This window comes from Nycticebus coucang, chromosome 6 (genome assembly GCF_027406575.1).
Source record: "Nycticebus coucang isolate mNycCou1 chromosome 6, mNycCou1.pri, whole genome shotgun sequence".
In the NCBI taxonomy this organism is placed as follows: Eukaryota; Metazoa; Chordata; class Mammalia; order Primates; family Lorisidae; genus Nycticebus; species Nycticebus coucang.
The window spans coordinates 67,728,551-67,752,292 of record NC_069785.1 but is presented as its reverse complement, the minus strand read 5'-3'; the positions used below and the strand labels follow the sequence as shown (position 1 = coordinate 67,752,292).

General features: G+C 42.5%; 1 protein-coding gene and 1 pseudogene across 2 annotated transcripts in view; both read left to right on the top strand.

The window, feature by feature from the left end:
• The first annotated feature begins 4,442 nt into the window (after nucleotides 1–4,442).
• LOC128587271 (F-actin-capping protein subunit beta-like) lies at nucleotides 4,443–5,575 on the top strand (annotated as a pseudogene). The gene has a single exon (XR_008380559.1). The product of XR_008380559.1 is annotated as an F-actin-capping protein subunit beta-like (transcript).
• Nucleotides 5,576–10,648: 5,073 nt separating this feature from the next.
• CLPX (caseinolytic mitochondrial matrix peptidase chaperone subunit X) overlaps nucleotides 10,649–23,742 on the top strand; it is a 41,360-nt gene continuing 28,266 nt past the window's right edge. Inside the window, exons 1-3 of the mRNA XM_053593209.1 lie at nucleotides 10,649–10,929; nucleotides 18,418–18,578; nucleotides 21,233–21,350. Coding sequence (XP_053449184.1) covers nucleotides 10,851–10,929; nucleotides 18,418–18,578; nucleotides 21,233–21,350 — 358 coding nt within the window. The 5' untranslated portion in view covers nucleotides 10,649–10,850. The remainder of the gene's footprint in view (nucleotides 10,930–18,417; nucleotides 18,579–21,232; nucleotides 21,351–23,742) is intronic.

Genomic DNA, 23,742 nt, shown 5'->3' with positions numbered 1-23,742 from the left:
AGCTTCTGGGAGTTCGGTTTGTAATCAATTAGAAAGTCTCTGGCTGAGCACCACACCCCCATGACTACAGAGAAAGCTAGCATATACAGGACTGAGTCCTCGTGGCTTTGTGATTGCAATTTGACCCACTTCCAGACTTAACTACTGTCCCACTGCTCCCAGCAAGCAACTCTCATCACTTTGTAAGTCTGACTGCCTCTGTAGAGTCAGCGTGCAGCTATCTGCAGCAGGGATACCCCAGCCATTCAGGGACTAAGAAGCATGATGCTTCAACCTGACCAGCAGTCTCCTTCCAACTCACAGGGAAGTGGAACTCAACTCCCTCACCTGTAAACAAACGGGCTGTTCTACCTTAGAATCTAGATTATCTTTAAAGTCTTTTCCTTGGTTTTCAGTCAGGCTAAGAGCATAGTTCCCAGGATGCCTTTCCCTCACCAAACCACCTCGGATTCAGTAGGTGTTCTCCTGTGGGAGACTGCACAATGCGTAGACAAAATGTTTATCGCAGAAAAGTCTTGGGAGTTTTGGTTTCAGCCTGTTCACGAGCTGATCATCCCATTCCTGGGTGTGAATTGTGTGAAGATGGACACTGGATGGTGGAAAGAAGGGCACAGGAAGGAAGATACAGGGCTCCGTCAGGCTGCTTCTGCTTACAAACAGGAATTTCCCAAAGAGTGCTCAGCTTAGAGTGATAGAGAAAAATGTCACCAAGATATCCAGACAAGCACAGTCTTAAAGGATTGAGAGGACTTAAGCAAAATTGGAGGCAGTGCAGGAATAAGTCGGGTTTTAGACAAAGGGATTGGTTAGAGATAAAGAGTGCAGATGAGACTGTGTACTGGAAGTCTTCCGATTGTAAGTATAATAACTGGGGTGCCAGCTAACCTCCAGGAGGACTGGAATCAGGAACTGCAGAGTCATCAGAATCCAGGTTGTCACTTACTCTGGTTTTGATTCTCCTAACCTCTCTCACACTCAGTGGTTTTTTTGCTCTCTCAGTCTCTAACTCCACCTTGCTCTACATGCTCTGTTTCTCAGATGCTATTTCTCTCTCTGGTCCGTCTCTCTGATCAGTCTGTCTCACAGCTTCTCCTTCTCACTGTGTGGTCTCTCTTCTCTTCAGGAACTGTTGTTTCCTCTTACAGATAAGTTGTCTGTTCCTCTTGGTTTGCAGAAGACGTCCCACTCCAACATTCCCTCAAGCCAAGGAAGAGCTCTGCATTGGAAACCAAACTTGATTGGTCCAGTTTTAATTAAGGGTAATCCTATTACCCCATCAGATTCCTTGGAGAAAGACTCTAGTTGGCCCAGCTGGCACCTCTAATCCAATCAACTATGGCCTTGCTGGTGGGTGGGGCCCAAAGGGCAGTCCTATTACACAGTCAAGGTTGCTAGGGAGGCGGAAGTAATTCTGAAAGAAGGGGAGTCCTTGTGAGTTTGGGAGACATCCCACAGGATGAATACTGTAAGGCTATAGAGAGCACATCATTGTGGGGTTCTGAGATCTTAGGGATTTTTATCTGCAAACATGAGGGTATTTTAAATTTATCAAACAAAGATCTTTATGATACTGATTCTCTGAAATCTGTGGAGTCTTGTTTTATGACTTAGTAGTTATTTCATAACTTCATAACTTAGCAATTTTTGCTGTATGCATGTGTAATTGGAAAAATATATGTTCCTTAATCATTTTGTGCAGTGCTCTATATAGGATCATTAACTCAAGCATAATTGTTCTCTGTTCAGAAATAAGGAGTGTGTTGAAATCTTCGAATAGAAGGAGCACTTGGCAATTTTTCCCAGTGTGTCCTCAATTTGAGGTTTATACATTTTGAGGCTCTTTTAATGAGTGCATATTAAGTACTGAATTTTCATGCCTCTTGTGAATTGAATCTTTTCTTTTTGGTGGGGGGGTGCCTTTCCTAGAGTTGACTTTTTTTTTTTTATCATTAGGTAGTTATCTTCTTTATTCCTTTAATGCATTTTGTCTGAAAGCTTATTTTATCTAATTACATAGCTCTCACTTTTCTTTTAGTATTTGCTCAGGATATCTTTTTTTTGAGACAGAGCCTCAAGCTGTCGTCCTGGGTAGAGTGCCCTGGCATCACAGGTCACAGCAACCTCCAATTCCTGGACTCAAGCGATTCTCCTGCCTCCGCCTCCCAAGTAGCTGGGACTACAGGGGCCCACCACAACGCCCGGCTGTTTTTTTGTTGCAGACATCATTGTTGTTTGGCGGGCCCGGGCTGGATTCGAACCCACCAGCTCAGGTGTATGTGGCTGGCACCTTAGCGGCTTGAGCCACAGGCTCTGAGCCTGCTCAGGGTATCTTTTTATACTGCTTTCTTTTCTTTCCTTTTTTTGTTTGTTTTGAGACAGAGTCTCACTGTGTTTCCCTTTAGAGTAATATGGTGTCACAGCTCACAGCAACCTCCAACTCTTGGGCTTAAGCGATTCTCTTCCCTCAGCCTCCGAAACAGCTGGGACTACAGGCACCTGCCACAACACCCAGGTATTTTTTATTGCAGTTGTCATTGTGTTTAGCTGGCCTCGGGGCAGGTTCAAACCCACCACTCTTGGTGTATGTGTCTGTTGCGGTAACCACTATACTACAGGAGCTAAGCCTGCTTTTTTTTTTTGAGAGAGAGAGAGAGAGTCTCTGTTGCCCCAGGCTAGAGTGCCATGGCATCATATCTCACAGCAGCCTTAAACTTCTAGGTTCAACTGATCATCTTGCCTCAGCCTCCTAAGGAGCTGGGATGACAGGTGCCCACCACAATGCCTGGCTAGTTTTTCTACTTTCAGTAGAGATGGGTCTTGCTTTTGCTCAGGCTGAGAAAGACCTTGCTCCTTTCGCTCAAGCAATCCACCTGCCTTGGCCTCCCGGAGTGCTAGGATTACAGGTGTGAGCTTCCGCACCTGGCCTCCTTTTATACTTCTCCACTTTTAACCTTCTGTTATTTTTAAAAGATGTGTTTCTTTTAAACAGCTTTATAGGTGGATTTTAGTTATTTTTATCCAATCTGAAAATCTTTTAACTACTGAGTTTAACTAATACTTATGGTGATTACAGACACAAAATAAGTTCCAAATCAGTATTTAAATGAGTAAAGAGACTTACAGAATGAGATTCTGAAGGCCTGGGAATGAGTAAAGTACATGAATTTTGAAGTGCCAACACAATATCTATTTTGGTGGCGTGGAAGCCTTTTCTCCACATTTCCTCATTATTTTATAATTTACCCATGGGTACTACTTTACATCCCTAGCCCAGTGGATGCTTGTGTATAAGTAAATATTGCTAGCAAATACTAAATGACAATAATTGTTACCGAAGTAAGTATCACTTTTATTATCTAATATTATGGTTAATGCAAGTGAATCGCAACTTGAAAAGGACTTATAAATCAAGAGTTTATATTCTCTTTCATCTCTTTTTAAGTTTTTCATCTGAAATCAAGCAAGTTCCTCATAACACTAAAGTATTAATGGAGTAGGGTAAGATCTTTAACCATCTGGCTAAACAGTACAAGTTAAAAAGGAATTTTTTTAAAGGCATAAAGGGAAAGCCATAAATCACAACATTACACGGGAAAAAAAGATCTTTATTATTTAGTAAGCACCTACTTACTAAAGTAAGTGCCAAAGAATCATTTCTTGTGCACATTAACCTTAGTAGGTTGAGAGCACCCCAAATTATAGTTGGAAAAAAACACACTTATGGAGTTAAGTAACTTGCAAGAAGTCACAGAGCTGGTAAGTGACCCAGCTAGGATTTTCATACCAATCCTTGTAACTCCTGACATCTGTGCCATGTAAAAATAGGAATAACTATTTCTTAGGACTGTCTTCAAGATTTGACACATGAAAAATTCCACTAGAGGAGACCAGCCTGAGCAAGAGCAAGACTTGTCTCTACTAAAAAAATAGAAAAACTAGCAGGGTGTTCTGGCGGGTGCCTGTGGTCCCAGCTACTTGGGAGGCTGAGGCCGGAGGATCACTTGAGCCCGGGAGTTTGAGGTTGCTGTGAGCTGTGATGCCATTCTAGCCTAGAGCAACAGAGTGAAACTCTGTCTCAAAAAAATTTTTTTTTTGGTTTTAGAGACTGGTTCTGTCACTCTGTCACTCAGGCTGGAGTACAATGGCATGACCATAGCTCACTTGCAGCTAATTTTTCTTTTTTTTTTTTGTAGAGACAGGAATCTCACTATATTGCCTAGGCTGGTCTCAAACTCCTGAGCTCAAGTGATCCTCTCACCTTGGCCTCCCAGAGTGCAGGGGTTACAGGTGAGGCCACCACACTCAGCCCATGATTATTATTTCAATGACGGTATTCCTGTCATCTAGTTGAGGACTCTGAAGCTCAGAGAGGAGTTGAGAGCGGAAAGGAGCGGAGAAGAGTGCAGAGCCCTGAGAAACCTATCCTGCCACGTACTGGAGAGAAGACACACAGAAAGGATGTGAGTGATCATCAGCTGGATTGTGCCTTGGACCTAATGAGGTGCCTGCCTCCACAGCAAATTGAGAAGAACCTCAGCGACCTGATCGACTTGGTCCCGGGTCTGTGTGAAGATCTCCTGTCTTCTGTTGACCAGCCCCTGAAAATTGCCAGAGACAAGGTGGTGGGAAAGGATTACTTTTTGTGTGACTACAACAGAGATGGAGACTCCTACAGGTCACCATGGAGTAATAAGTATGACCCTCCTTTGGAAGATGGGGCCATGCCATCTGCTCGACTGAGAAAGCTGGAGGTAGAAGCCAACAATGCCTTTGACCAGTACCGAGACCTGTATTTTGAAGGTGGCGTCTCATCTGTCTACCTCTGGGATCTGGATCATGGCTTTGCTGGAGTCATCCTCATAAAGAAGGCTGGAGATGGATCCAAGAAGATCAAAGGCTGCTGGGATTCCATCCATGTGGTGGAGGTGCAGGAGAAGTCCAGTGGTCGTACCACTCATTACAAGTTGACTTCCACGGTGATGCTGTGGCTGCAGACCAACAAATCCGGCTCTGGCACCATGAACCTCGGAGGCAGCCTTACCAGATAGATGGAGAAAGATGAAACCGTGAGCGACTGCTCCCCACACATAGCCAATATTGGGCGCCTGGTAGAGGATATGGAAAATAAAATCAGAAGTACGCTGAATGAGATCCACTTTGGAAAAACAAAGGACATCGTCAATGGGCTGAGGTCTGTGCAGACTTTTGCAGACAAATCAAAACAAGAAGCTCTGAAGAATGACCTGGTGGAGGCTTTGAAGAGAAAGCAGCAGTGTTAAACCTCTCTTCATGCTAACCGGACACGCCATGCACTCATTAGATTCCTTTCTTAGAAAACTCGTTTTCTGCTCCCTCTCCCTTGTCCCTTCCCTCCCCAACAGGTCACATAACAACTTGCATCATCGAGACCGCACAGTGCCATCTCCCCCTGAGAATAAAGCCCAAATAAACACCCTTCTCCAGCTCCAAAAAAAAAAAAAAAAGAAAAAGAAAAATTCCACTAGATTGGCTTGAAGAATTATAGCCCAAAATTCAAAGAGGGACACTGTGTTGAGTTAGTGCCATCTGCTGACCATCTTCCTGAACATCAGGATGAAAGACAAGGAAGGGCCTCATGCTGAGGTCACCTCCAACCCCCAAGGACAGGCCCTGGAGGATAAGCACCTTCTTGTAGCCTCCCTGATCTCTTCACAATACCAAGATTGGACAGTGGCTCCCTGAGGGAAAAAGTGGTGGAAGTTGGAGGGAACCCTAAAAAAAGAGACCTTGAGAAATAAAGGCACAGGCTTCCGTCACCACAGTGGAAACATACCCTATTTATTCCTGCACATAAACCTTACCATAGGCTCAGCGCCTGTAGCTCACTGGCTAGGGCACCAGTCACATACACGGGAGCTGGCAGGTTCAAACCCAGCCCGGGCCTGCCAAACAACAATGACAACTACAACCAAAAAATATCCGGGTATTGTGGCAGGCACCTGTAGTCCCAGCTACTTGGGAGGCTGAGGCAGAAGAATCGCTTAAGCCCAAGAGTTTGAAGTTGCTGTGAGCTCTGACGCTACAGCACTCTACAGAGGGCGATATAATGAGACTGTCTCAAAAAAAAAAAAAAACTTACCAGCTCCTGATTCTACCATTTTGCAATAATAATAGATTCCTGACTCCCACTTAAGACTATTTTATCAAAACCCTTAGAGGAGGTGGCCAGGTGTACTTAACTAATACCTCAAGTAATTATTTTTTCCCCCTACAATCCAGACATTTAGGGTACCCAAGTACCCAAGTAATCTAAGAGAAGGAAGGATGGTGGATCACTGCCTTAATAGAATAAGGGCTTTTTAGTCCTTGAGGTGAGATATTTCTGGATAGGGAGCAGAGATTCTGAAGAACTCTAAAATCTTGCCAGCTTTTGGAGGAGGCTATAAGGAAGAAATGGAAACTATATGGTGACTTGGGTTTGATGTCTGGTTTTGCTGTGACCCTGGGCAATCAGTTAAGTCCTCTGTGTCACAATTTTCTCAACTGTAAAACTGGAATGCTGATGATAACAATACCTCACTAGGTGGTTATGAGAATGAGATAAAACTAGGGACATGGGCCAGGTGCAATGACTCATGCATGTAATCCTAGCTAGCACTCTGGGAGGACGAGGCAGGAAGAACCCTCAAGGCCAGCCTGAGTGAGACTCAGTCTCTACTAAAAATAGAAAAATTACCTGGGTGTGGTGGTTCATGCCTGTAGTCCCAGCTACTTGGGAAGCTGAGGCAGGAGGATTGCTTGAACCCAGGAGTTCAAGGTTGCTGTGAACTAGACTAATGCCATGGCACTCTACCAAGGGTGACAAAGTGACACTCTATCTCAAAGACAAAGACAAAAACAAAAAACTGGCTTTGAAAGCATTTCTATCTGGCCAGGGGCAATCAATGTTTACTGATATGAAGGAAAAGTGTTTAGTCAAGAAAAAGAAATGTCTTCACTCTGGGAAGCCAAGGTGTGTGGATAGCATGGGCTCAGGAGTTTGAAACCAGCCTGAGCAAGAGTGAGACTACATCTCTACTAAAAATAGAAAAACTATCTGGGCTGAAGGAGGTGGCTCATGCCTGTAATCCTAACATTCTGGGAGATCAAGGTGTACGGATTGCCTGAGCTCACAGGTTTGAGACCCGCCTGAGCAAGAGAGAGACCCTGTGGTGGGCCACTGTAGTCCCAGCTACTCAGAAGGCTGAGGCAAGAGGACAGTTTGAGCCCAAGAGTTTTAGGTTGCTGTGAGCTATGACACAGCAAAGCTATGACACAAAATAAGACTCTTTCTCAAAAAAAAAAAAGAAAGAAAAAGTAGTCAGGCATAGTGAAGGACACCTGTACTCCCAGCTACTGGGCAGGCTGAGGCAAGATAATCAATCAAGCTCAAGAATTTGATGTTGTGAGCTATTTCACAGGGGCACTTTACCCAGGGCGACAGACTGAGACTCTGTTTCTCAGTCCTTTTTTTTTTCCCTAGCACTTTGGGAGACAGAGGCAAGTGGATTGTTTAGATTGCTTGAGCTCAGGAGCTGGAGACCAGCGTGAGCAAGAGCAAGACCCCATCTCTACTAAAAAATATAAAACTAGCTGGGCATTGTGTCAAGAACCTGTAGTCCCAGCTACTGGGGGGCAGAGGCAAGAGGATCACTTAAACCCAAGAAACTTGTTTAAACTTGACAGCCATCTCTACTCAAATGCTACTTGAGAAGTCTTGGTTCAAGGTTGCTGTGAACTATGATGCCACAGCACTCTAAGCAGAGTGACAGAGTGAGACTCCATCTCAAAAAAAAAAAAAATTGACCACAGGTATTTGCCATCAGTTTCCTGTTAGAGGATCCATTTTATCACAGGGGAAATCTTGAATGGCTCTGTGCTTCTGAATTCAGAATTTGAGAGGATAGCTGATAGGAACCTGCTCAGAGATTATCTCTACAGTGCCAAGTAACAGAGAAGTCCTAGCAGGCCACTGGAGTCCCATCACTCTTTGCCCAGACATTAAGCTGTGCTCCATTTCATGCTACCCAGATACAACTTGGAGCAAGAACACTGTCTCAACCTGTGATTTTCAGGTCAGGGAACATAACACTTGTAAAATACTCCTTTGTCAGACAGCCGAAGTGGTTCCTAAAGAACGATCCCTAACATTTGAACCATTCCCAACACAGATGTTATTTTGTTTAAACTTGACACTCATCTCTACTCAAATACTTGAGAACTCTTGGTACATCTCAATACTTGAGAAGTCTTGGTACAAGTATAATCCATTTATCTCCATGGCATAAGTCCTCCAGCGTTATACCATCAAAGAGTCTAGCACACAAAGTTAGCGTCCCAATCCATGATTGTTGGGTGCTGATCCATATACTTCACATAAATTTTGATTCAGAGAGCAGTTTTAGGGAGATGAATTTTAACTACCAAAGTTCTGTTGCCTGTGTGATGAAACCATCACTTGCCTGATGTCAAAGCCACATGACCCTTGTTCACTTTGCTGAGAAAAAGTTAAACTGAGTTATGTAGACGTCCCTCTGTTTTGTACTTTCTAGGGCAAAGTCTATATTATGCTAATCAGGCAATCTGTTGGAATTGGTTCTGGGGCAGTCAGTAACTTGGATTAATCATTGTATAAATTTGTATAATTTATGTCTATTAACAATCATCTGTTGGTCAATTGCAATTTGCTCTGCGTATGTGTAGGATTTTATGAAGACAAATTCCCAGGTTTCTGCCAAGCAAAAGATTGTTGGAAGGTAAGTACTTCATCAAGCATTCACTGAATTCCTACTATGAATCAGCCCAAGTATATAATGAAGTATCTGCCTTTGAAGAGATCATAATCCAATGGGGAATGCAAAGCTAAATACACAAAACATTAACCTATAAATAATATTATGTGTTAAATCATTCTGGAAATAACGTAAGGATATATTGCACAATAATAAGAGGTTATTCCTACATCATCATACCACTGGCATATATTTTCATTTACTATTTTGTCCTTCCCTGCGAGAATGGGAGTTCCATGAGAGAAAGAACATTTTATTCAAAATAATGAATACCAGTGAGTGCTCAATAAATATTTGTTGACTGACAGGAGAAGTCAACTCCCTAGGATAGACACAGAAAGGGAAGGCTTCCCAAAGCAGTGTTTCCTGCTAAGCCTTGATTACACTCTTTTTAAGCATTCTTTATAGTGATCCATAGATTTTATGGATAAAATAAAATAATTTACTTCTTTTATTTCCATAATAAGAAGTAAATGTGAATATAATTGAAAGAGAAGGTGGGAGTGGGGTGTTAGGATCCTTATGACTCTCTTGGCTCATTTCTAAAAGGGGAGGTTTGTCCAAGGTTTGGTGAATTTCAAGCATTGTTTTAATGCAGAAAAACTCTATTTTCAAACAAACCCCAATAATAAAACAGATACAAGCAGAACTGTTCTGGTTGGTCTTGGGGTGACATGGGGAGGAAGAAGGGAAGGTTTTTCTACTTGGTTCCCTCACCAACCCAAGTAGAAGGGTTTAATTCTTCTGTCACCATCCTCTATCTTGTGCAGCGATCTGTTTACCTGTGCAGAGGAAGCAGGCCCTGCAAAGGGCTCAAAGGGTAACAGAGAAAGGCTTATTAAAGGAATTGTTTGCCAGAGTGTTATCAGATTTAGGAATACCTTCAAAAGACTGTAAAGCACCCAGGGACTAGCAACAACTGGCAACTTTATCACCACTAGGCCTGGAGAGGAAGGAGAGGGAGCTCTCCCTACCCAACAATTGTTGCTCAGAGAGCTAGGTAAAATACTACTTCCACATTAATAGTTAGGAAACTAAGGATAAGGAGAAGATAAGGAACACAGGATATGGAAACAGGAGGGAAGGAAGTTAGTCAAGCTTAAGAATGTAGTGGTGACCAACTTACTTTACAGATTCCCCTTGTAACTAGCTAAGCCACTATGTTTTGTTTTGTTTTTTTGTTTTTTTTGAGAGAGTCTTATTCTGTAGTCTTGGATACAGTGTGGGCATCATCATAGCTCACTACAACCTCAAACTCTTGGGCTCAAGCGATCCTCCTGCCTCAGTCTCTTTAGTAGCTGGGCTACTAGTAGCCGGTCACAACGCCTGGCTGAGTTTTTCTATATTTAGTAAAGATAGGATCTCGTCCTTGCCCAGAGTGGTCTCGAAATTCTGAGCTCAAAGGATCCGTCCTCCTGGGTCTCCCAGAGTACTAGGATTACTGGCATAAGCCTCCGTGCCTTGCCCACTTGTTTTCATTTTGATCAACCCTTCTCCCGACGGAAATTGGCCGCAGAATAGCTTAACTATGACTGATTGGGACCACAACTCCCAGCATGCATCTCTCCGCGTCTCGCGCTAACCTTTCACCCTACCAAAAAGGGTCTTCCAGAAAAATTGCGTGTCGGGACCTGTAGTCGTCCTAGTTGGGGCTAGCCGCTTGCCGTAGCTCTCTCATTGGTGCCCAAGTCACTACCACCTCTTCTTGCTTCTCGTTGGTGTATACGCATGCCCACGCGGCGCGTGCCCACGCCCCCTCCCGGGCCTAGGACGCAGGCGCGCGCAGGCTCCCCGGGCCCGGTAGGAGGGGGGGTGGGGGGAGGAGGAGAAGGAGGGGAAGGGAGTGGGGTTAAGAGTCTGCTCTAGAGAGTAGACAGCGGTGGGGCACCCAGAGCGCGAAGGCCTGGCTAGTGAACTCTGCTCTCGGCCTAGGGCCAGCGGGAGGGTTCAGAACCAAGAAAACACATCTTGCGAGTAGGAGTCGGGCTGCTGAAACGTAAAGATCCTCGGGGGGCGAAGCCCCGGCCTAGGCCCGTGGAGATGTCCAGCTGCGGCGCTTGTACGTGCGGTGCGGCGGCCGCTCGGCTCATTACCTCCTCATTCGCCTCCGCGCAGAGAGGTAACAAATAGCCCCACTTCTGGGCCCTCAGCCCTGGGAGAGTGGACCCGCTGATCGGGGGACCTTGGGGAGGGCACGAGGCCTATCCCCTGGAAGGGGCGTGGGGGAATGCGCGGCGCTTCACTTAACACGCTCCCTCCCGCTGGGATGGGGTTCTGCCAAACTCTGGAGCAGTTGTGTCTAAAATTTGAAGTAAACACCTTGAGCTCGCTTTCAGGCCTCCGGACTTTGGGGCTGTAATGTGGCCACTTCGCAGAAACTCAGAAAGAGGCACAAAATGTCCTTTTCGTTAAAATTGTCACCGGATGCCACTTAGCCCTGCTGGGGACCGCCGCCTGCCACGGCTGAGGTTCTCCGTAACTTGACTGGATTCCTTATCGGCCTGTCGGGGAATGGAGGGGGGGGGAACTGTCACTGTTGGGGTTCCCCGCTACCTCTGGGAACTCAGCCGGCGATCCCAGACGCAAGCCGCGAGAGATTGTGTCTGTCATTGTGTCTGTCATTGTGCGGCAGCTGTCTCCAAGACACAAACGGGGCTCACAGAACTTCCCGGAGCCGGGAAAACTTCGGGGGATCGCTAGAAAGCAGACGAGGAGACTGGGAAAACTCCCGTAGTTCTTTTTGAAGTACTTGGGTGTATCAGCAGTAGTTTACTGGCTTTCCCAAGTTGACATTTAGAGATGATTTCTTAAGAGTGGCGTTTTGTTTACCTTTGCTGTTTATCAGGAACTGTGAAACCAGTGACACCCCAGCCAAGAGATTCCGGAAAGAAAACCATCTTTCTCTTCCCCAAATCTATGAATATCAGGTCAGACTAGGAGACCAGAGGTTGTTTTAATCACTAACTTCTAGACAAGTTTGTTTTATTTTGGCTTATCAGCTTGTGACCCTTACATAAATAAAAAAAGCTCCCTCTTACTTGTAGGTTAATTATAAAATCGTTATTCTTTACTAAGTGTATAACCTAACAGCTAATTACTACTGTGAGGGATTAAATGAGGTAATGTGGGCAGAAGCATTTTGTAAAATGATAAATGTAAGGGTGTAAATTTAATCCTAAAACATTGTTAAACCTCAAGAAGTAAATGTCCTGATTCCAATAATTTGATTTGCAAACACTATAAAGTACAGATTTTTTTTTTTTGAGACAGAGTCTCAGTAGAGTGCTGTGGTGTCTTAGCTCACAGTAACCTCAAACTTTTGGGCTCAGTGATTCTCTTGCCTCAGCCTCCCAAGTAGTTTTGACAATAGGTATCTGCCACAAGGCTTGTGAGTAGGAGTCGGGCTGTTGAAATATAAAGACTTCTTGAGCTCAGGAGTTTAAGACCAGCCTGAGCGTGATGCTCATGATGCATGCTCAGGCTGGTCTTGAACTCCTGAGCTCAAGCAGTCCTCCTGCCTCAACCTCCCAGAGTGCTCCGAGTACAGGCATGAGCCACCACACCCAGCCAAGTAAGTGACAGATTTTTAATCCATTTATTTGACATATTTGTTGAGGGCCCACCATATGCCAGTTTTGGTGCTAGAGCTGGAGTGGTGAATAAGTCCTTACCTTCATGTTTAAATCTAATAAAGCAAAAAAGAATAATACAGTTTCTGGGAGTGCATTAAGTATTTGTGTGTTCTCTTTGGCACACAGGGAAGACTTCTTTGAGAAAGTTCTTGATCTATTCTAGCCAAGAGTCCCTGAAAATTTTATGAATTATAGGAGATAAGCAGTTTTTCTTTTTCTCAGAATAACCTTTTAAAATTGAAATATATTTATGATTGGGTAAATCAACACAAATTAATGCTTTAAGAATTATTTACTTGCATATCAATTTTAATGTTTGCAAAGGGTTTTCAGAGACAGAGAAGTATCATTTTCACTGTAAAGGAGTAAATTAAGCTTCAAATATGAGATAGAACCCAGCATCATTATATAATTGATATTTTACATGACAGTGAAATAGTACACGGTATTCACATTAAGATTTTTAAGCTTTACTTACGTGAAATATGAATATTTCTTTTTTTATCACCATGCTAAGATTGAACCCTGAAAATATTTATTTTCTACAGTAGAACCTATGCATAGATATACAATAATTAGTGATATTTTCTTTAAGGACTTAATGACAGGAAGGAGGGTTATTTTTATTTAAGATGCATAGAAAAAAGAGAAAGGAGCTACTCGGGAGGCTGAGGCAAGAGAATCGCTTAAGCCCAGGAGTTGGAGGTTGCTGTGAGCTGTGTGAGGCCACGGCACTCTACCGAGGGCCATAAAGTGAGACTGTCTCTACAAAAAGAAAAAGAAAAAAGAGAAAGGAAAAGAGGAAAATCAGGATTGAACTTAGGCTAGAAGTTTATTATTCTTATTTATGAACGTAGAATTAAGAATTTCATCAAATAGTTTTCTTAAAAATTAAGTTTTCTGTATAGTGAGTATGAAGAATATAAGGGATGATTTCAGAGCTGCTCTAAAGTTCTGTTTTCTTCTATTTTATTTTGTATTTTTTTATTTTTTGCAGTTTTTGGCCAGGGCTGGGTTTGAACCCACCACCTCCAGCATATGGGGCCGGTGCCCTACTTCTTTGAGCCACAGGTGCCGCCTAATTTTCTTCTTCTTTTTTTTTTTTTTGAGAGAGTCTCACTCTGTTGCCTTGGGTAGAGTGCCCTGGCATCATAGCTCATATCAACCTGGAACTCCTGAGCTTAAGCAGCTGACCCACCTCAGCCTCCCACAATGCTAGGATTACAGGCATGAGCCACCGTGCCTGGCCCTTAGCAAAACATTTTTTAATCAGCATTTTTTTTTTTTTATCAGTCTCTCATAATGAGGAAACATTTCACTTTGGGGCATATTTGTGTTTTTGTTGAATTTATTTTTCTAATTTGTGTGGGAGGCCAAGTGTTTGAGCATTTAACTTGATTTGCCATTCATCAACTGTTACACACCTAAATATTGTCACTAAAATAGATCATTTTTAATTTGTTTTTTCGTTCTATTTTGAAAAGATGGAATGGTTTATCTTTTAAGCTAAATTATACTTTTGAACAATGTTTACTTCAAGACTCAGTATAGGAAGTCAAGTATTTAAAAATTGAATTAGGCTCAGCATCCGTAGCTCAGTGATTATGGCGCAAGGCACCGGCCACGTACACCAGGGTTGGTGGGTTCAAATTCGGCCTCAATCTGCTAAACAAATAAAAATTGAATTAATTGTTCCCTTGATTCTTAGACTCTTTTTTTTTTTTTTTTTTGAGACAGAGTTTCATTATGTCGCCCTCGGTAGAGTACTGTGGCATCACAGCTCATGGCAACCTCAAACTATTGGTGGCATCACAGCTCACAAAAACCTCAAACTCTTGGGCTTAAGAGATTCTCATGTCAGCCTCCCAAGTAGCTGGGACTACAAGTGCCTGCCACAATGCCCGGCTATTTTTTTTATTGTTGTTGCAGTTGTTTAGTTGGCCCAGGCTGGGTTCAACCCGGTGGCTGGCACCGCACCGTAACCACTGTGCTACAGGCGCCGAGCCATATGCTCTTGATTCTTAATAACCCTAACATGGATGTATCTTATTCTAATATTTCTTTTTTTTTTTTGTAGAGACAGAGTATCACTGTACCGCCCTCGGGTAGAGTGCCGTGGCGTCACACGGCTCACAGCAACCTCTAACTCTTGGGCTTACGCGATTCTCTTGCCTCAGCCTCCCAAGCAGCTGGGACTACAGGCGCCCGCCACAACGCCCGGCTATTTTTTCTTTTTTATTAAATCATAACTGTATACATTGATATGATCATGGTGCATCATACACTCGCTTCATAGACCATTTGACACATTTTTATCACAGTGGTTAACATAGCCTTTCTGGCGTTATCTCAGTTACTGTGCCAAAACATTTACATTCTACATTTACCAAGTTTCGCAAATACCCCTGTAAGATGCACCACAGGTGTGATCCCACCGATCCCCCTCCCTCCACCCCCCCCCCTTCCCACTTCCCCCTATTGTTAAGTTGTAGCTGGGTTATAGCTTTCATGTGAGAGTCCCAAATTAGTTTCATAGTAGGGCTGTGTACATTGGGTACTTTTTCTTCCATTCTTGGGATACTTTACTAAGAAGAATATGTTCCAGCTCCATCCATGTAAACATGAAAGAGGTAAAGTCTCCATCTTTCTTTAAGGCTGCATAGTATGCCCGGCTATTTTTTGTTGCAGTTTGGCCACGGCTGGGTTTGAACCCGCCACCCTCGGCATATGGGGCCGGCGCCCTACTCACTGAGCCACAGGCACCGCCCCTAATATTTCTTTTTAAAAACAGTTGTTCTGAAACTCAGAAAACTTTATTTGTATAATAAAGTTTTGTAAATAGTTTAACTGTCTTGTATAGTTGTTGCCAACTAATTTTGTGAAATATCCTTTACAAAAAATACTTCCTTTTCTTGGCTTTCAGAGGTTCTTCACCTGACCTTCACAGGCCCCCAGTGGGTCCATGGATAGAATTCAGAGAGTCTGTGAACTTTATTTTCACTAATCTCTAATTGAAATATAGCTTTTCCTTCCATTATTGTCAGCAACAAATCACAGTAGTCTTAGAAATGTCTGTAAATTTTTTGTTTCTATTTAAGTAGACTTGAGAAGGATTATGTTCATAATTTTTATTTCTCTGGAAGTCTTTTTCATTTTATTTATTTATTTATTTATTTTTGAGACAGTCTCCTTTATTCTGGGTAGAGTGCTGTGGTGTCACAGCTTATAGCAACCTTAAACTCTTGGGCTCTAGAGATCCTCTTATCTCAGCCTCCCAAGTAGCTGGGACTACTGGTGTCCACCACAATGCCCAGGGTTTTTTTCTGTTTTTAGTAGAGTTGGGGTCTTAACTCTTACTCAGGCTGGTCTCAAACTCCTAAGCTCAAGGGATCCTCCCTCCTTGGCCTTCCATAATGCTAGGATTACAGGCATGACCCACGATGTCCAGCCTTCTCTGAAAGTCTTTTTTTTTTTTTTTTTTTTTTTTGAGACAGAGCCTCAAGCTGTTGCCCTGGATAGAGTACTGTGGCACCATAGCTCACAGCAACCTCCAACTCCTGAGCTCAAGCGATTCTCCTGCCTCCACCTCCCAAGTAGCTAGGACTATAGGCGCCTGCCACAACGTTCGGCTATGTTTTGGTTGCAGCGGTCATTGTTGTTTGGTGGGCCAAGGCTGGATTTGAACTCACCAGCTCAGGTGTATGTGGCTGGCACCTCAGCCGCTTGAGCCACAGGCACCGAGCTTGAAAGTCTTGAGGATAATTTTCTTTGAGCATTTTTAAAAAGGACTTATTTTTTGTTGATCTTTTTAATTTCTTTTCTTTTCTTTTCTTTTTTGGAGATAGAGCCTCAAGCTGTTGCCCTGGGTAGAGTGCCGTGGCATCACAGCTCACAGCAACCTCCAATTCCTGGGTTTAAGCCATTTTCCTTCCACCACTTCCCAAGTAGCTGGGACTACAGGCGCCCACCACAACACCCGGCTATTTTTTGGTTGCAGCCGTCATTTTGGCGGGCCAGGCTGGATTCAAACCTGCCAGCTCATGTGTATGTGGCTGGTGCCTTAGCTGCTTGAGCCACAGGCGCCAGGCCTCTTTTTTTCTTTTTTGTCACCCTGAGTAGGAGTGCAGTGGCGGCATAGCTCACAGCAACTTCAAACTCCTGGGTGAGAGAGATCCTCTATCTTATTATAGAGTTATGATCTATTTTATTGTAAAGTAAATGGGAATAATATTGTTTAATAATACACTTTACAAGGTTAAGTTTTGTTCTAAATATACAAGAACAAATAACCTTATGTTAAGTGTTCTTACGGTTGTCATTTATTTTGTGAATACATCATAATGGTTCCATTAAAAGTTATACTTTTTGACTTGGCGCCTGCAGCTCAGTGGCTAGGGCACCAGCCACATACACCGGAGCTGGTGGGTTCGAATCCAGCCTGGGCCTGCCAAACAACAATGACAACTACAACCAAAAAATAGCCAGGTCTTGTGGTTGAACACCTGTAGTCTCAGCTATTTGGGTGGCTGAGGCAAGAGAATCACTTATGTCCAAGAGTTTGAGGTTGCTGTGAGCTGTGACGCAACGGCACTCTACCAGGGGCAACAAAGTGAGACTGTCTCAAAAAAAAAAAAAGTTATATTTTTCGGGAACATTCATTCTGTTTAATAGAATGATGCCTGTTTTAAAAAAGTTATACTTGTTAAATAGATTAAATATGTTATTTTATTACATTATCATTCATAGGCTTTCATATTTTAACTTTTAAAAAAGTCATTTTATTTATTTTTATTATTTTTTAGACAGAGTCTCACTTTGTTACCCTGGGTAGAGTGCCCTGGCATCGTAGCTCACAGCAACCTCAAACTCTTGGGCTCAAGCAATTCTCTTGCTTCAGCCTTTGAGTAGCTAGGATTATAGGCACCAACCACAGCACCCAGCTATTTTTAGACGCGAGGTCTTGCACTGGCTCAGGCTGGTTTTGAGTCTGTGAGTTCATGCAGTCCACCTGCCTCGACCTCCCAAGTGCTAGGATTACAGGCATGAGCCACAGTACCTGGCCTAATTTATCTATTTTTAATAGATATGGAGTCTTGCTCAGGTTGGTTTCTAACTCCTTACCTCAAGCAATCTACCTGCCTGGACCTCCCAAAATGCTAGAATTATAAGGTCTGAACTTCTATGACCTCCCCATTTAGAGATTTTATTAGTTTTCAAATTTAGTGTTAAGCAAAATGTTTATATTGTATAGATTAGGGACTGGGATAGTCTTAAACCTTCAATCATTTTTTTGTGTTCTTTGTCAGTTTATATACAGATGGGAGAATTTGGTTCCACTTACTTGAATCTTTCCTGAAGAATTTGGTGGATTCACTTTTGTACTTAGTAGCACTGGAATGGGTGACCTAGGGTCATAAATAACTAAAGAAACTAGTTCTAACAGTGCATACAACCGTGTCAGAAAATTGGAGTTATATAACCGAAATTGCTTTTGAGTTGTTTGAGGGACTTAATTTTTCTTTTTTTTGAGACAGAGTCTAACTCAGTTGGCCTGGGTAGAGTGTGGTGGTGTCATAGCTCACAGCAACCTCAAACTCTTGGGTTCAAGTGATTCTCTTGCCTTAGCCTAAGGAGTAGCTAAGACTATAGGCATCCCCTACAACACCCAGCTGTTTTTAGAGGCAAGGTCTGCTCTGGCACAGGCTGGTCTCAAACCTGTGAGCTCAGGCAATCCACCTGCCTCTGCCTCCAGAGTGCTGGGAGATGTAAACTACCTTGCCCAGCCACCTTGCTTATTTTTGAGAGGCCATTGCCTCTGATGGTGTCACTGTTTCTCTATCCGTTTGTGCTACCGCTGTGAATACTATAGCTTTTTTCAACCTCCTTTTTTACTCAAGGGATTTTTATTTTCAGGGGATTTATTGAGGCATGTCAATATTTGATGTGTAGACTACTATATTTCTTTTTATTTTCAGGTATTTCTTGTGGTCGCATTCATATATCAGTTTTAGGAAGGCTTGGGACCTTTGAAACTCAGATTCTGCGAAGGGCTCCTCTTAGAACCTTTACAGAAACACCAGCATACTTTGCCTCAAAAGATGGGATAAGTAAAGATGGTTCTGGTGATGGAAATAAGGTAATTATTTTATCTTTATTGGCGCATATACGCAGATGTTAGTTTCTTCCTTTTTTTTTTTTTTGGTAGAGACAGAGTCTCACTTTATGGCCCTCGGTAGAGTGCCGTGGCCTCACTCAGCTCACAGCAACCTCCAACTCCTGGGCTTAGGCGATTCTCTTGCCTCAGCCTCCCAAGTAGCTGAGACTACAGGCGCCCGCTACAATGCCCGGCTATTTTTTTTTTTTTTTTTTTTTTTGGTTGCAGTTTGGCTGGGGCCGGGTTTGAACCCGCCACCCTCGGTATATGGGGCCGGCGCCTTACCGGCTGAGCCATAGGCGCCGCCCGTTTCTTCCTTTTTTTTTTCCTTAGAGACAAGAGTCTCACTTTATCGCCCTCAGTAGAGTGCTGTGGTGTCACAGCACACAGCAACCTCCAACTCCTGGGCTTAAGCGATTCTCTTGCTTCAGCATCCCGAGCAGCTGGGACTACAGGCGCCTGCCAGAACCCCCAGTTATTTTTTTGTTGTTGTTGCAGTTTGGCCAGGGCCGGGTTTGAACCCACCACCCTTAGTATATGGGGCCAGCACCCTACCCACTGAGCCACAAGCGCTGCCCTCTAAGTTTCTTCCTTTATTTTATTTTATTTTATTAATTTTTTTTTTTTTTGTAGAGACAGAGTTTGACTCTGTCGCCCTCGGTAGAGTGCCGTGGCATCACACAGCTCACAGCAACCTCCAACTCCTGGGCCCAGGCGATTCTCCTACCTCAGCCTCCCGAGCAGCTGGGACTACAGGCGCCCACCACAATGCCTGGCTATTTTTTTGTTGTTGTTGCAGTTTGGCCAGGGCCGGGTTTGAACCCACCACCCTCGGTATATGGGGCCGGCGCCCTACTCACTGAGCCACTGGCGCCGCCTGAGTTTCTTCCTTTAAATAATTAAATGTAGTAGTAGTAGTACTATGTATCTTATTGGCATAATTATATGTTTTATGTAGGAAATATGAGATATATAGAATAAGCTAGAGAATTTTATGTAATTTTGTGTTTTGGTTTGAACATGAAATATTTTTATAAGCTTTACACTTAGCAGGAATTAAAGTTTTTAACATTCTAAATTAGTAAAGATGTGTCATTAAATAATCTGTGTAGTCAGTGGGGTTAAATTAGGAATAATTGTCATTTCCGGCTTTTGTACAACTCATATAACTCATGATAGTGTAAACTCTACTTTATCGTCTACTTAAAAATCTGGGATTTCTGGTATAATTTAATGTTGGGCTCCTCTATAGCATGTAAATAGATGATTGGTGGTTGTATTGGGTCAGTGACCTCTCATGAATTTTTTTCATTATGTGAATTTGACGCTTGAGTTAATATTATGTGCTACCAGGTTGTCCAACTTGTGGCCCATGGGCTGCATACAGATTATTTGTGGACTCTTGCTTATCTTCAGTGGGGGATATCAAAAATTATACATAGACCTTTTCTTATGTTCATCAGCTTTTGTTAGTTTTTGTGTATTTAATGTGTAGTTCAAGACCGTTCTTATTCTTGTAATGTGTGGCAGAAAAGAAAAAAGGTTGGACAACCCTGCCAACTAAACAAAATACAAGATACTTTCTTTTTCCTTTTTTTCCTTTTTTGGGGGGAGTGGGGAAACAGAACCTCGCTGTGCTGCCCAGACTAGAAGTAGCTCACAGCAGCTTCCAACTCGTGGGTTCAAGCGATCCTCCTGCCTCAGCTACCCCAGTAGCTGGGACTACAGGCTCTCATCACAATGCCGAGCTAATTTTTCTATTTTTAGTAGAGACAGGTCTCACTCTTGCTCAGGCTGATCTCGAACTCCTGAGCTCAAGCAATCCTCCTGCCTCACTCAGTCTTCCAAAGTACTAGAATTACAGTCATGAGCCACTGTGCCAGGCCCTAGTTGGCAAAGCACTTTGTTCAGTACTTAATCCTAATGACAGCTCTCTGAAGTAGGTAAAATTATTCCCATTTCAGAGGAGAGAAAAGTAGAATATAAAATTGTTGAGTCACTGCCTGCCATAACAACGACTAATTCAATTTCATTGAAATGTAGTTTTTTGCCTTTAGTAACTTTTTTTCCTAGTGCTCATTGAGTCACTGAAAGAAACCTTTTTTTTGGAGACAGAGTCTCACTCAGTTGCCCTGAGGGGTTGAGTGCTATTGCCTCATAGCTCACAGCAACCTCAAACTCTAGGGCTCAAGTGATTCTCTTGCCTCAGCCTCCTAAGTAGCTGGGACTACACAGCGCCTGGCTATTTTTTAGAGACGGGGGTCTTGCTCTTGCTCAGGCTGGTCTTGAACTCCTGAGCTCAAGCAATCCGCCTGCCTCAGCCTCCCAGAGTGCTGGGATTACAGACATGAGCCACTGTGCCCTGCTCTGAAAGTTATTCGTTACACATACTGGCACATACTATGTAAAGGAGGACTGCAGATAAATATGTGTTTACTAGAACTGATTAGATTTTTGTGGTAAAATCATTGGACACCAGTGATAATAGATATAAACAATACTAATAATTTCATTCTAGACATTTAAAAAGTTGTTAAGATTAATTACAAACAATACTGTTTGCATTTAAGTTACATATAAAATGGTTGCCTGAAACTAATAACTGACACTCTGTTTTTCTCCTTCACAAACATTAGAAATCAGTGAGTGAGGGAAGCAATAAGAAGTCAGGCTCTGGGAATTCTGGGAAAGGTGGAAACCAGCTGCGCTGTCCTAAATGTGGTGACTTGTGCACGCATGTAGAGACCTTCGTGTGTAAGTATTAATACTTCTACTCTTCTTTTTCCCTACATTTTCTATAAATCATTAAATGCACAGAAATATATACTTGAGGTCAGCGCCTGTGGCTCAAAGGAGTAGGGCGCTGGTCCCATATGCTAGAGGTGGTGGGTTCAAGCCCAGCCTTGGCCAAAAACTGCAAAAAAAAAAAGAAATATATACTTGTATAAAATATATAATGCATACATTTATGTAGGCATAAATTTGCATATTATATAAAAATATAAATTACATGAATTTACATGATTCTTATGTTCACCACATACTAAAAGTTCTCAGTACTGGTAATAATTGCACTGTAGTATGAGAGGGAATTTAAGCAAAGTTTGTTGCTCTATTTTGCTTACATGTGTTTATTTCAAATTTGGATGTTGTGAGTTATTGTGTGTGATTATTGGGCTGTAGGAGAACCAAGATTTCTTATTCTATATTTATTACTACATTCTTGAAATACCTGTTGAGCATCTCATATGGCTGGGAAGGTCAGTCATTCAAATACTGAGATAATTTTCTTCTCTGAGTGCTTACTAGGGGAAGTAACTATGCAATTATGGGAAGAGTCTTGTAATTATTAATAATTCAGACCCTAAGAGAAGGGAAAAATCAAGTATCCTACTTTTGCTGTTAATGTCAGTAACTCTGAAATGTAAAGATGCTGCTGTAGGTATTTTCTTTAATGAACCAAATAGATAATCAGACTGCATGATTTAGAATTAATACTAATGACTCAAGGGTAAATTATATTGTACCATCATGTCAGTCTTCATTTACAGGGTGGACATAAAGTTCACGTGCAACTTAAAATAGTTTAACATAGTAAATCACACATGAACTTTATGGACACCCTGTTATATAATCCAGTTGTGAAAGGGCTGATTGTCAAGGACTTCAGTTTCTAATGATTAACTGGAGAGGATTCTCCATATCCTAGCCCTAATGTTGAGAATTTAGTGGTAATTTCACCTTTACCATTAATTGGCCGCCATATGAAAAAGTACTATTGGTAGCATGTTTTTATATTTTGGAAGGACTTCAAAGTAGCTCAATTCCATACTAGAATATTAGAGGTTCTCTTCATGGTTTTGCGTAGTAAAGGTTGTAAAAAAAAGTCAAGTCTGGGCGGCGCCTGTGGCTCAGTGGGTAAGGCGCCAGCCCCATATACCGAGGTGATGGGTTTGAACCCGGCCACGGCCAGCTAAAACAACAGTGGCAACTGCAACAAAAATAGCCGGACTTTGTGACGGATGCCTGTAGTCCCAGGTACTCGGGAGGCTGAGGCAAGAGAATCGCCCTAGCTCAAGAGCTGGAGGTTGCTGTGAGCTGTGATGCTATGGTACTCTACTGAGGGTGACCAAAAAAAAGGGTCAAGTCTGAACAAAAATTTATTTGAATCACAATATAAACTGAAAGTGGTAGAACTGGATGATAAAACTAGACAACTTTGATGTGACATAATAAAATTCTGAGAAGACTGAGAATTGCTCAACTTATAAGGGCCAGTGTCATATATATTTTTTAGTCAAAAATTTTCCTTTTTTTTCCCTTCAGAGAAAGATTTCTAACTTTGCAGACTTTAAGAATAATTTCTTACAGTAGAAAGAGAAAGAAACTAAAATTTAATAAATGCTAACATATATAATTTTATTCTACTACCTTATTTTTGTCAGGACAAGGGGTATTCTCACTTTTATAAATAAAGAAGGTGAGACTTAGTGGGTTTAAGTAACTCATTTAAGGTCACTTAGTAGTAAAGATTTGCTGTTCAGAAATGTTTATCCCTTAACATTTCGACAACTGGAGATTCTATAGAGGTAAACTATCTACTTATTAAATTTATTTTTCTTTTATGCAGTGTTTTCAAAATTTGTCAGATGATATTAATCACTGAAGCCAACTATTAAACAGAGATTCTCAAACTCCTTCCTTAGATTAATAAGATTCTAAAGATGTGAAATGAATATGATTCCACCATTGCACTCCAGTTTGGGTGACAGAGCGAAGACCCTATCTTAAAACCACAACAATAAAAAAATCAGACCAGGCCGGGTGAGGTGGCTCACGCCTGTAATCCTAGCACTCTGGGCAGCTGAGATGGGTGGATTGCTTGAGCTCACAAGTTTGAGACCAGCCTGAGCAAAAAAGCGAGACCTCATCTCTACTAAAAATAGAAAAACTAAGGCAAGAGGATCTTTTGAACCCAAGAGTTTGAGGTTGCTTATGAACTATGACTCCACAGCACTTTACCCAGGGTGACAGCTTGAGACTTTGTCTCAAAAAACAAAACAAACAAACAAAAACCGGACCAAGTGTTAACCCTGCAGTCAGGCTGGTACAGTGGCTTACACCAATCCGGGTGGTTTGGATTGCT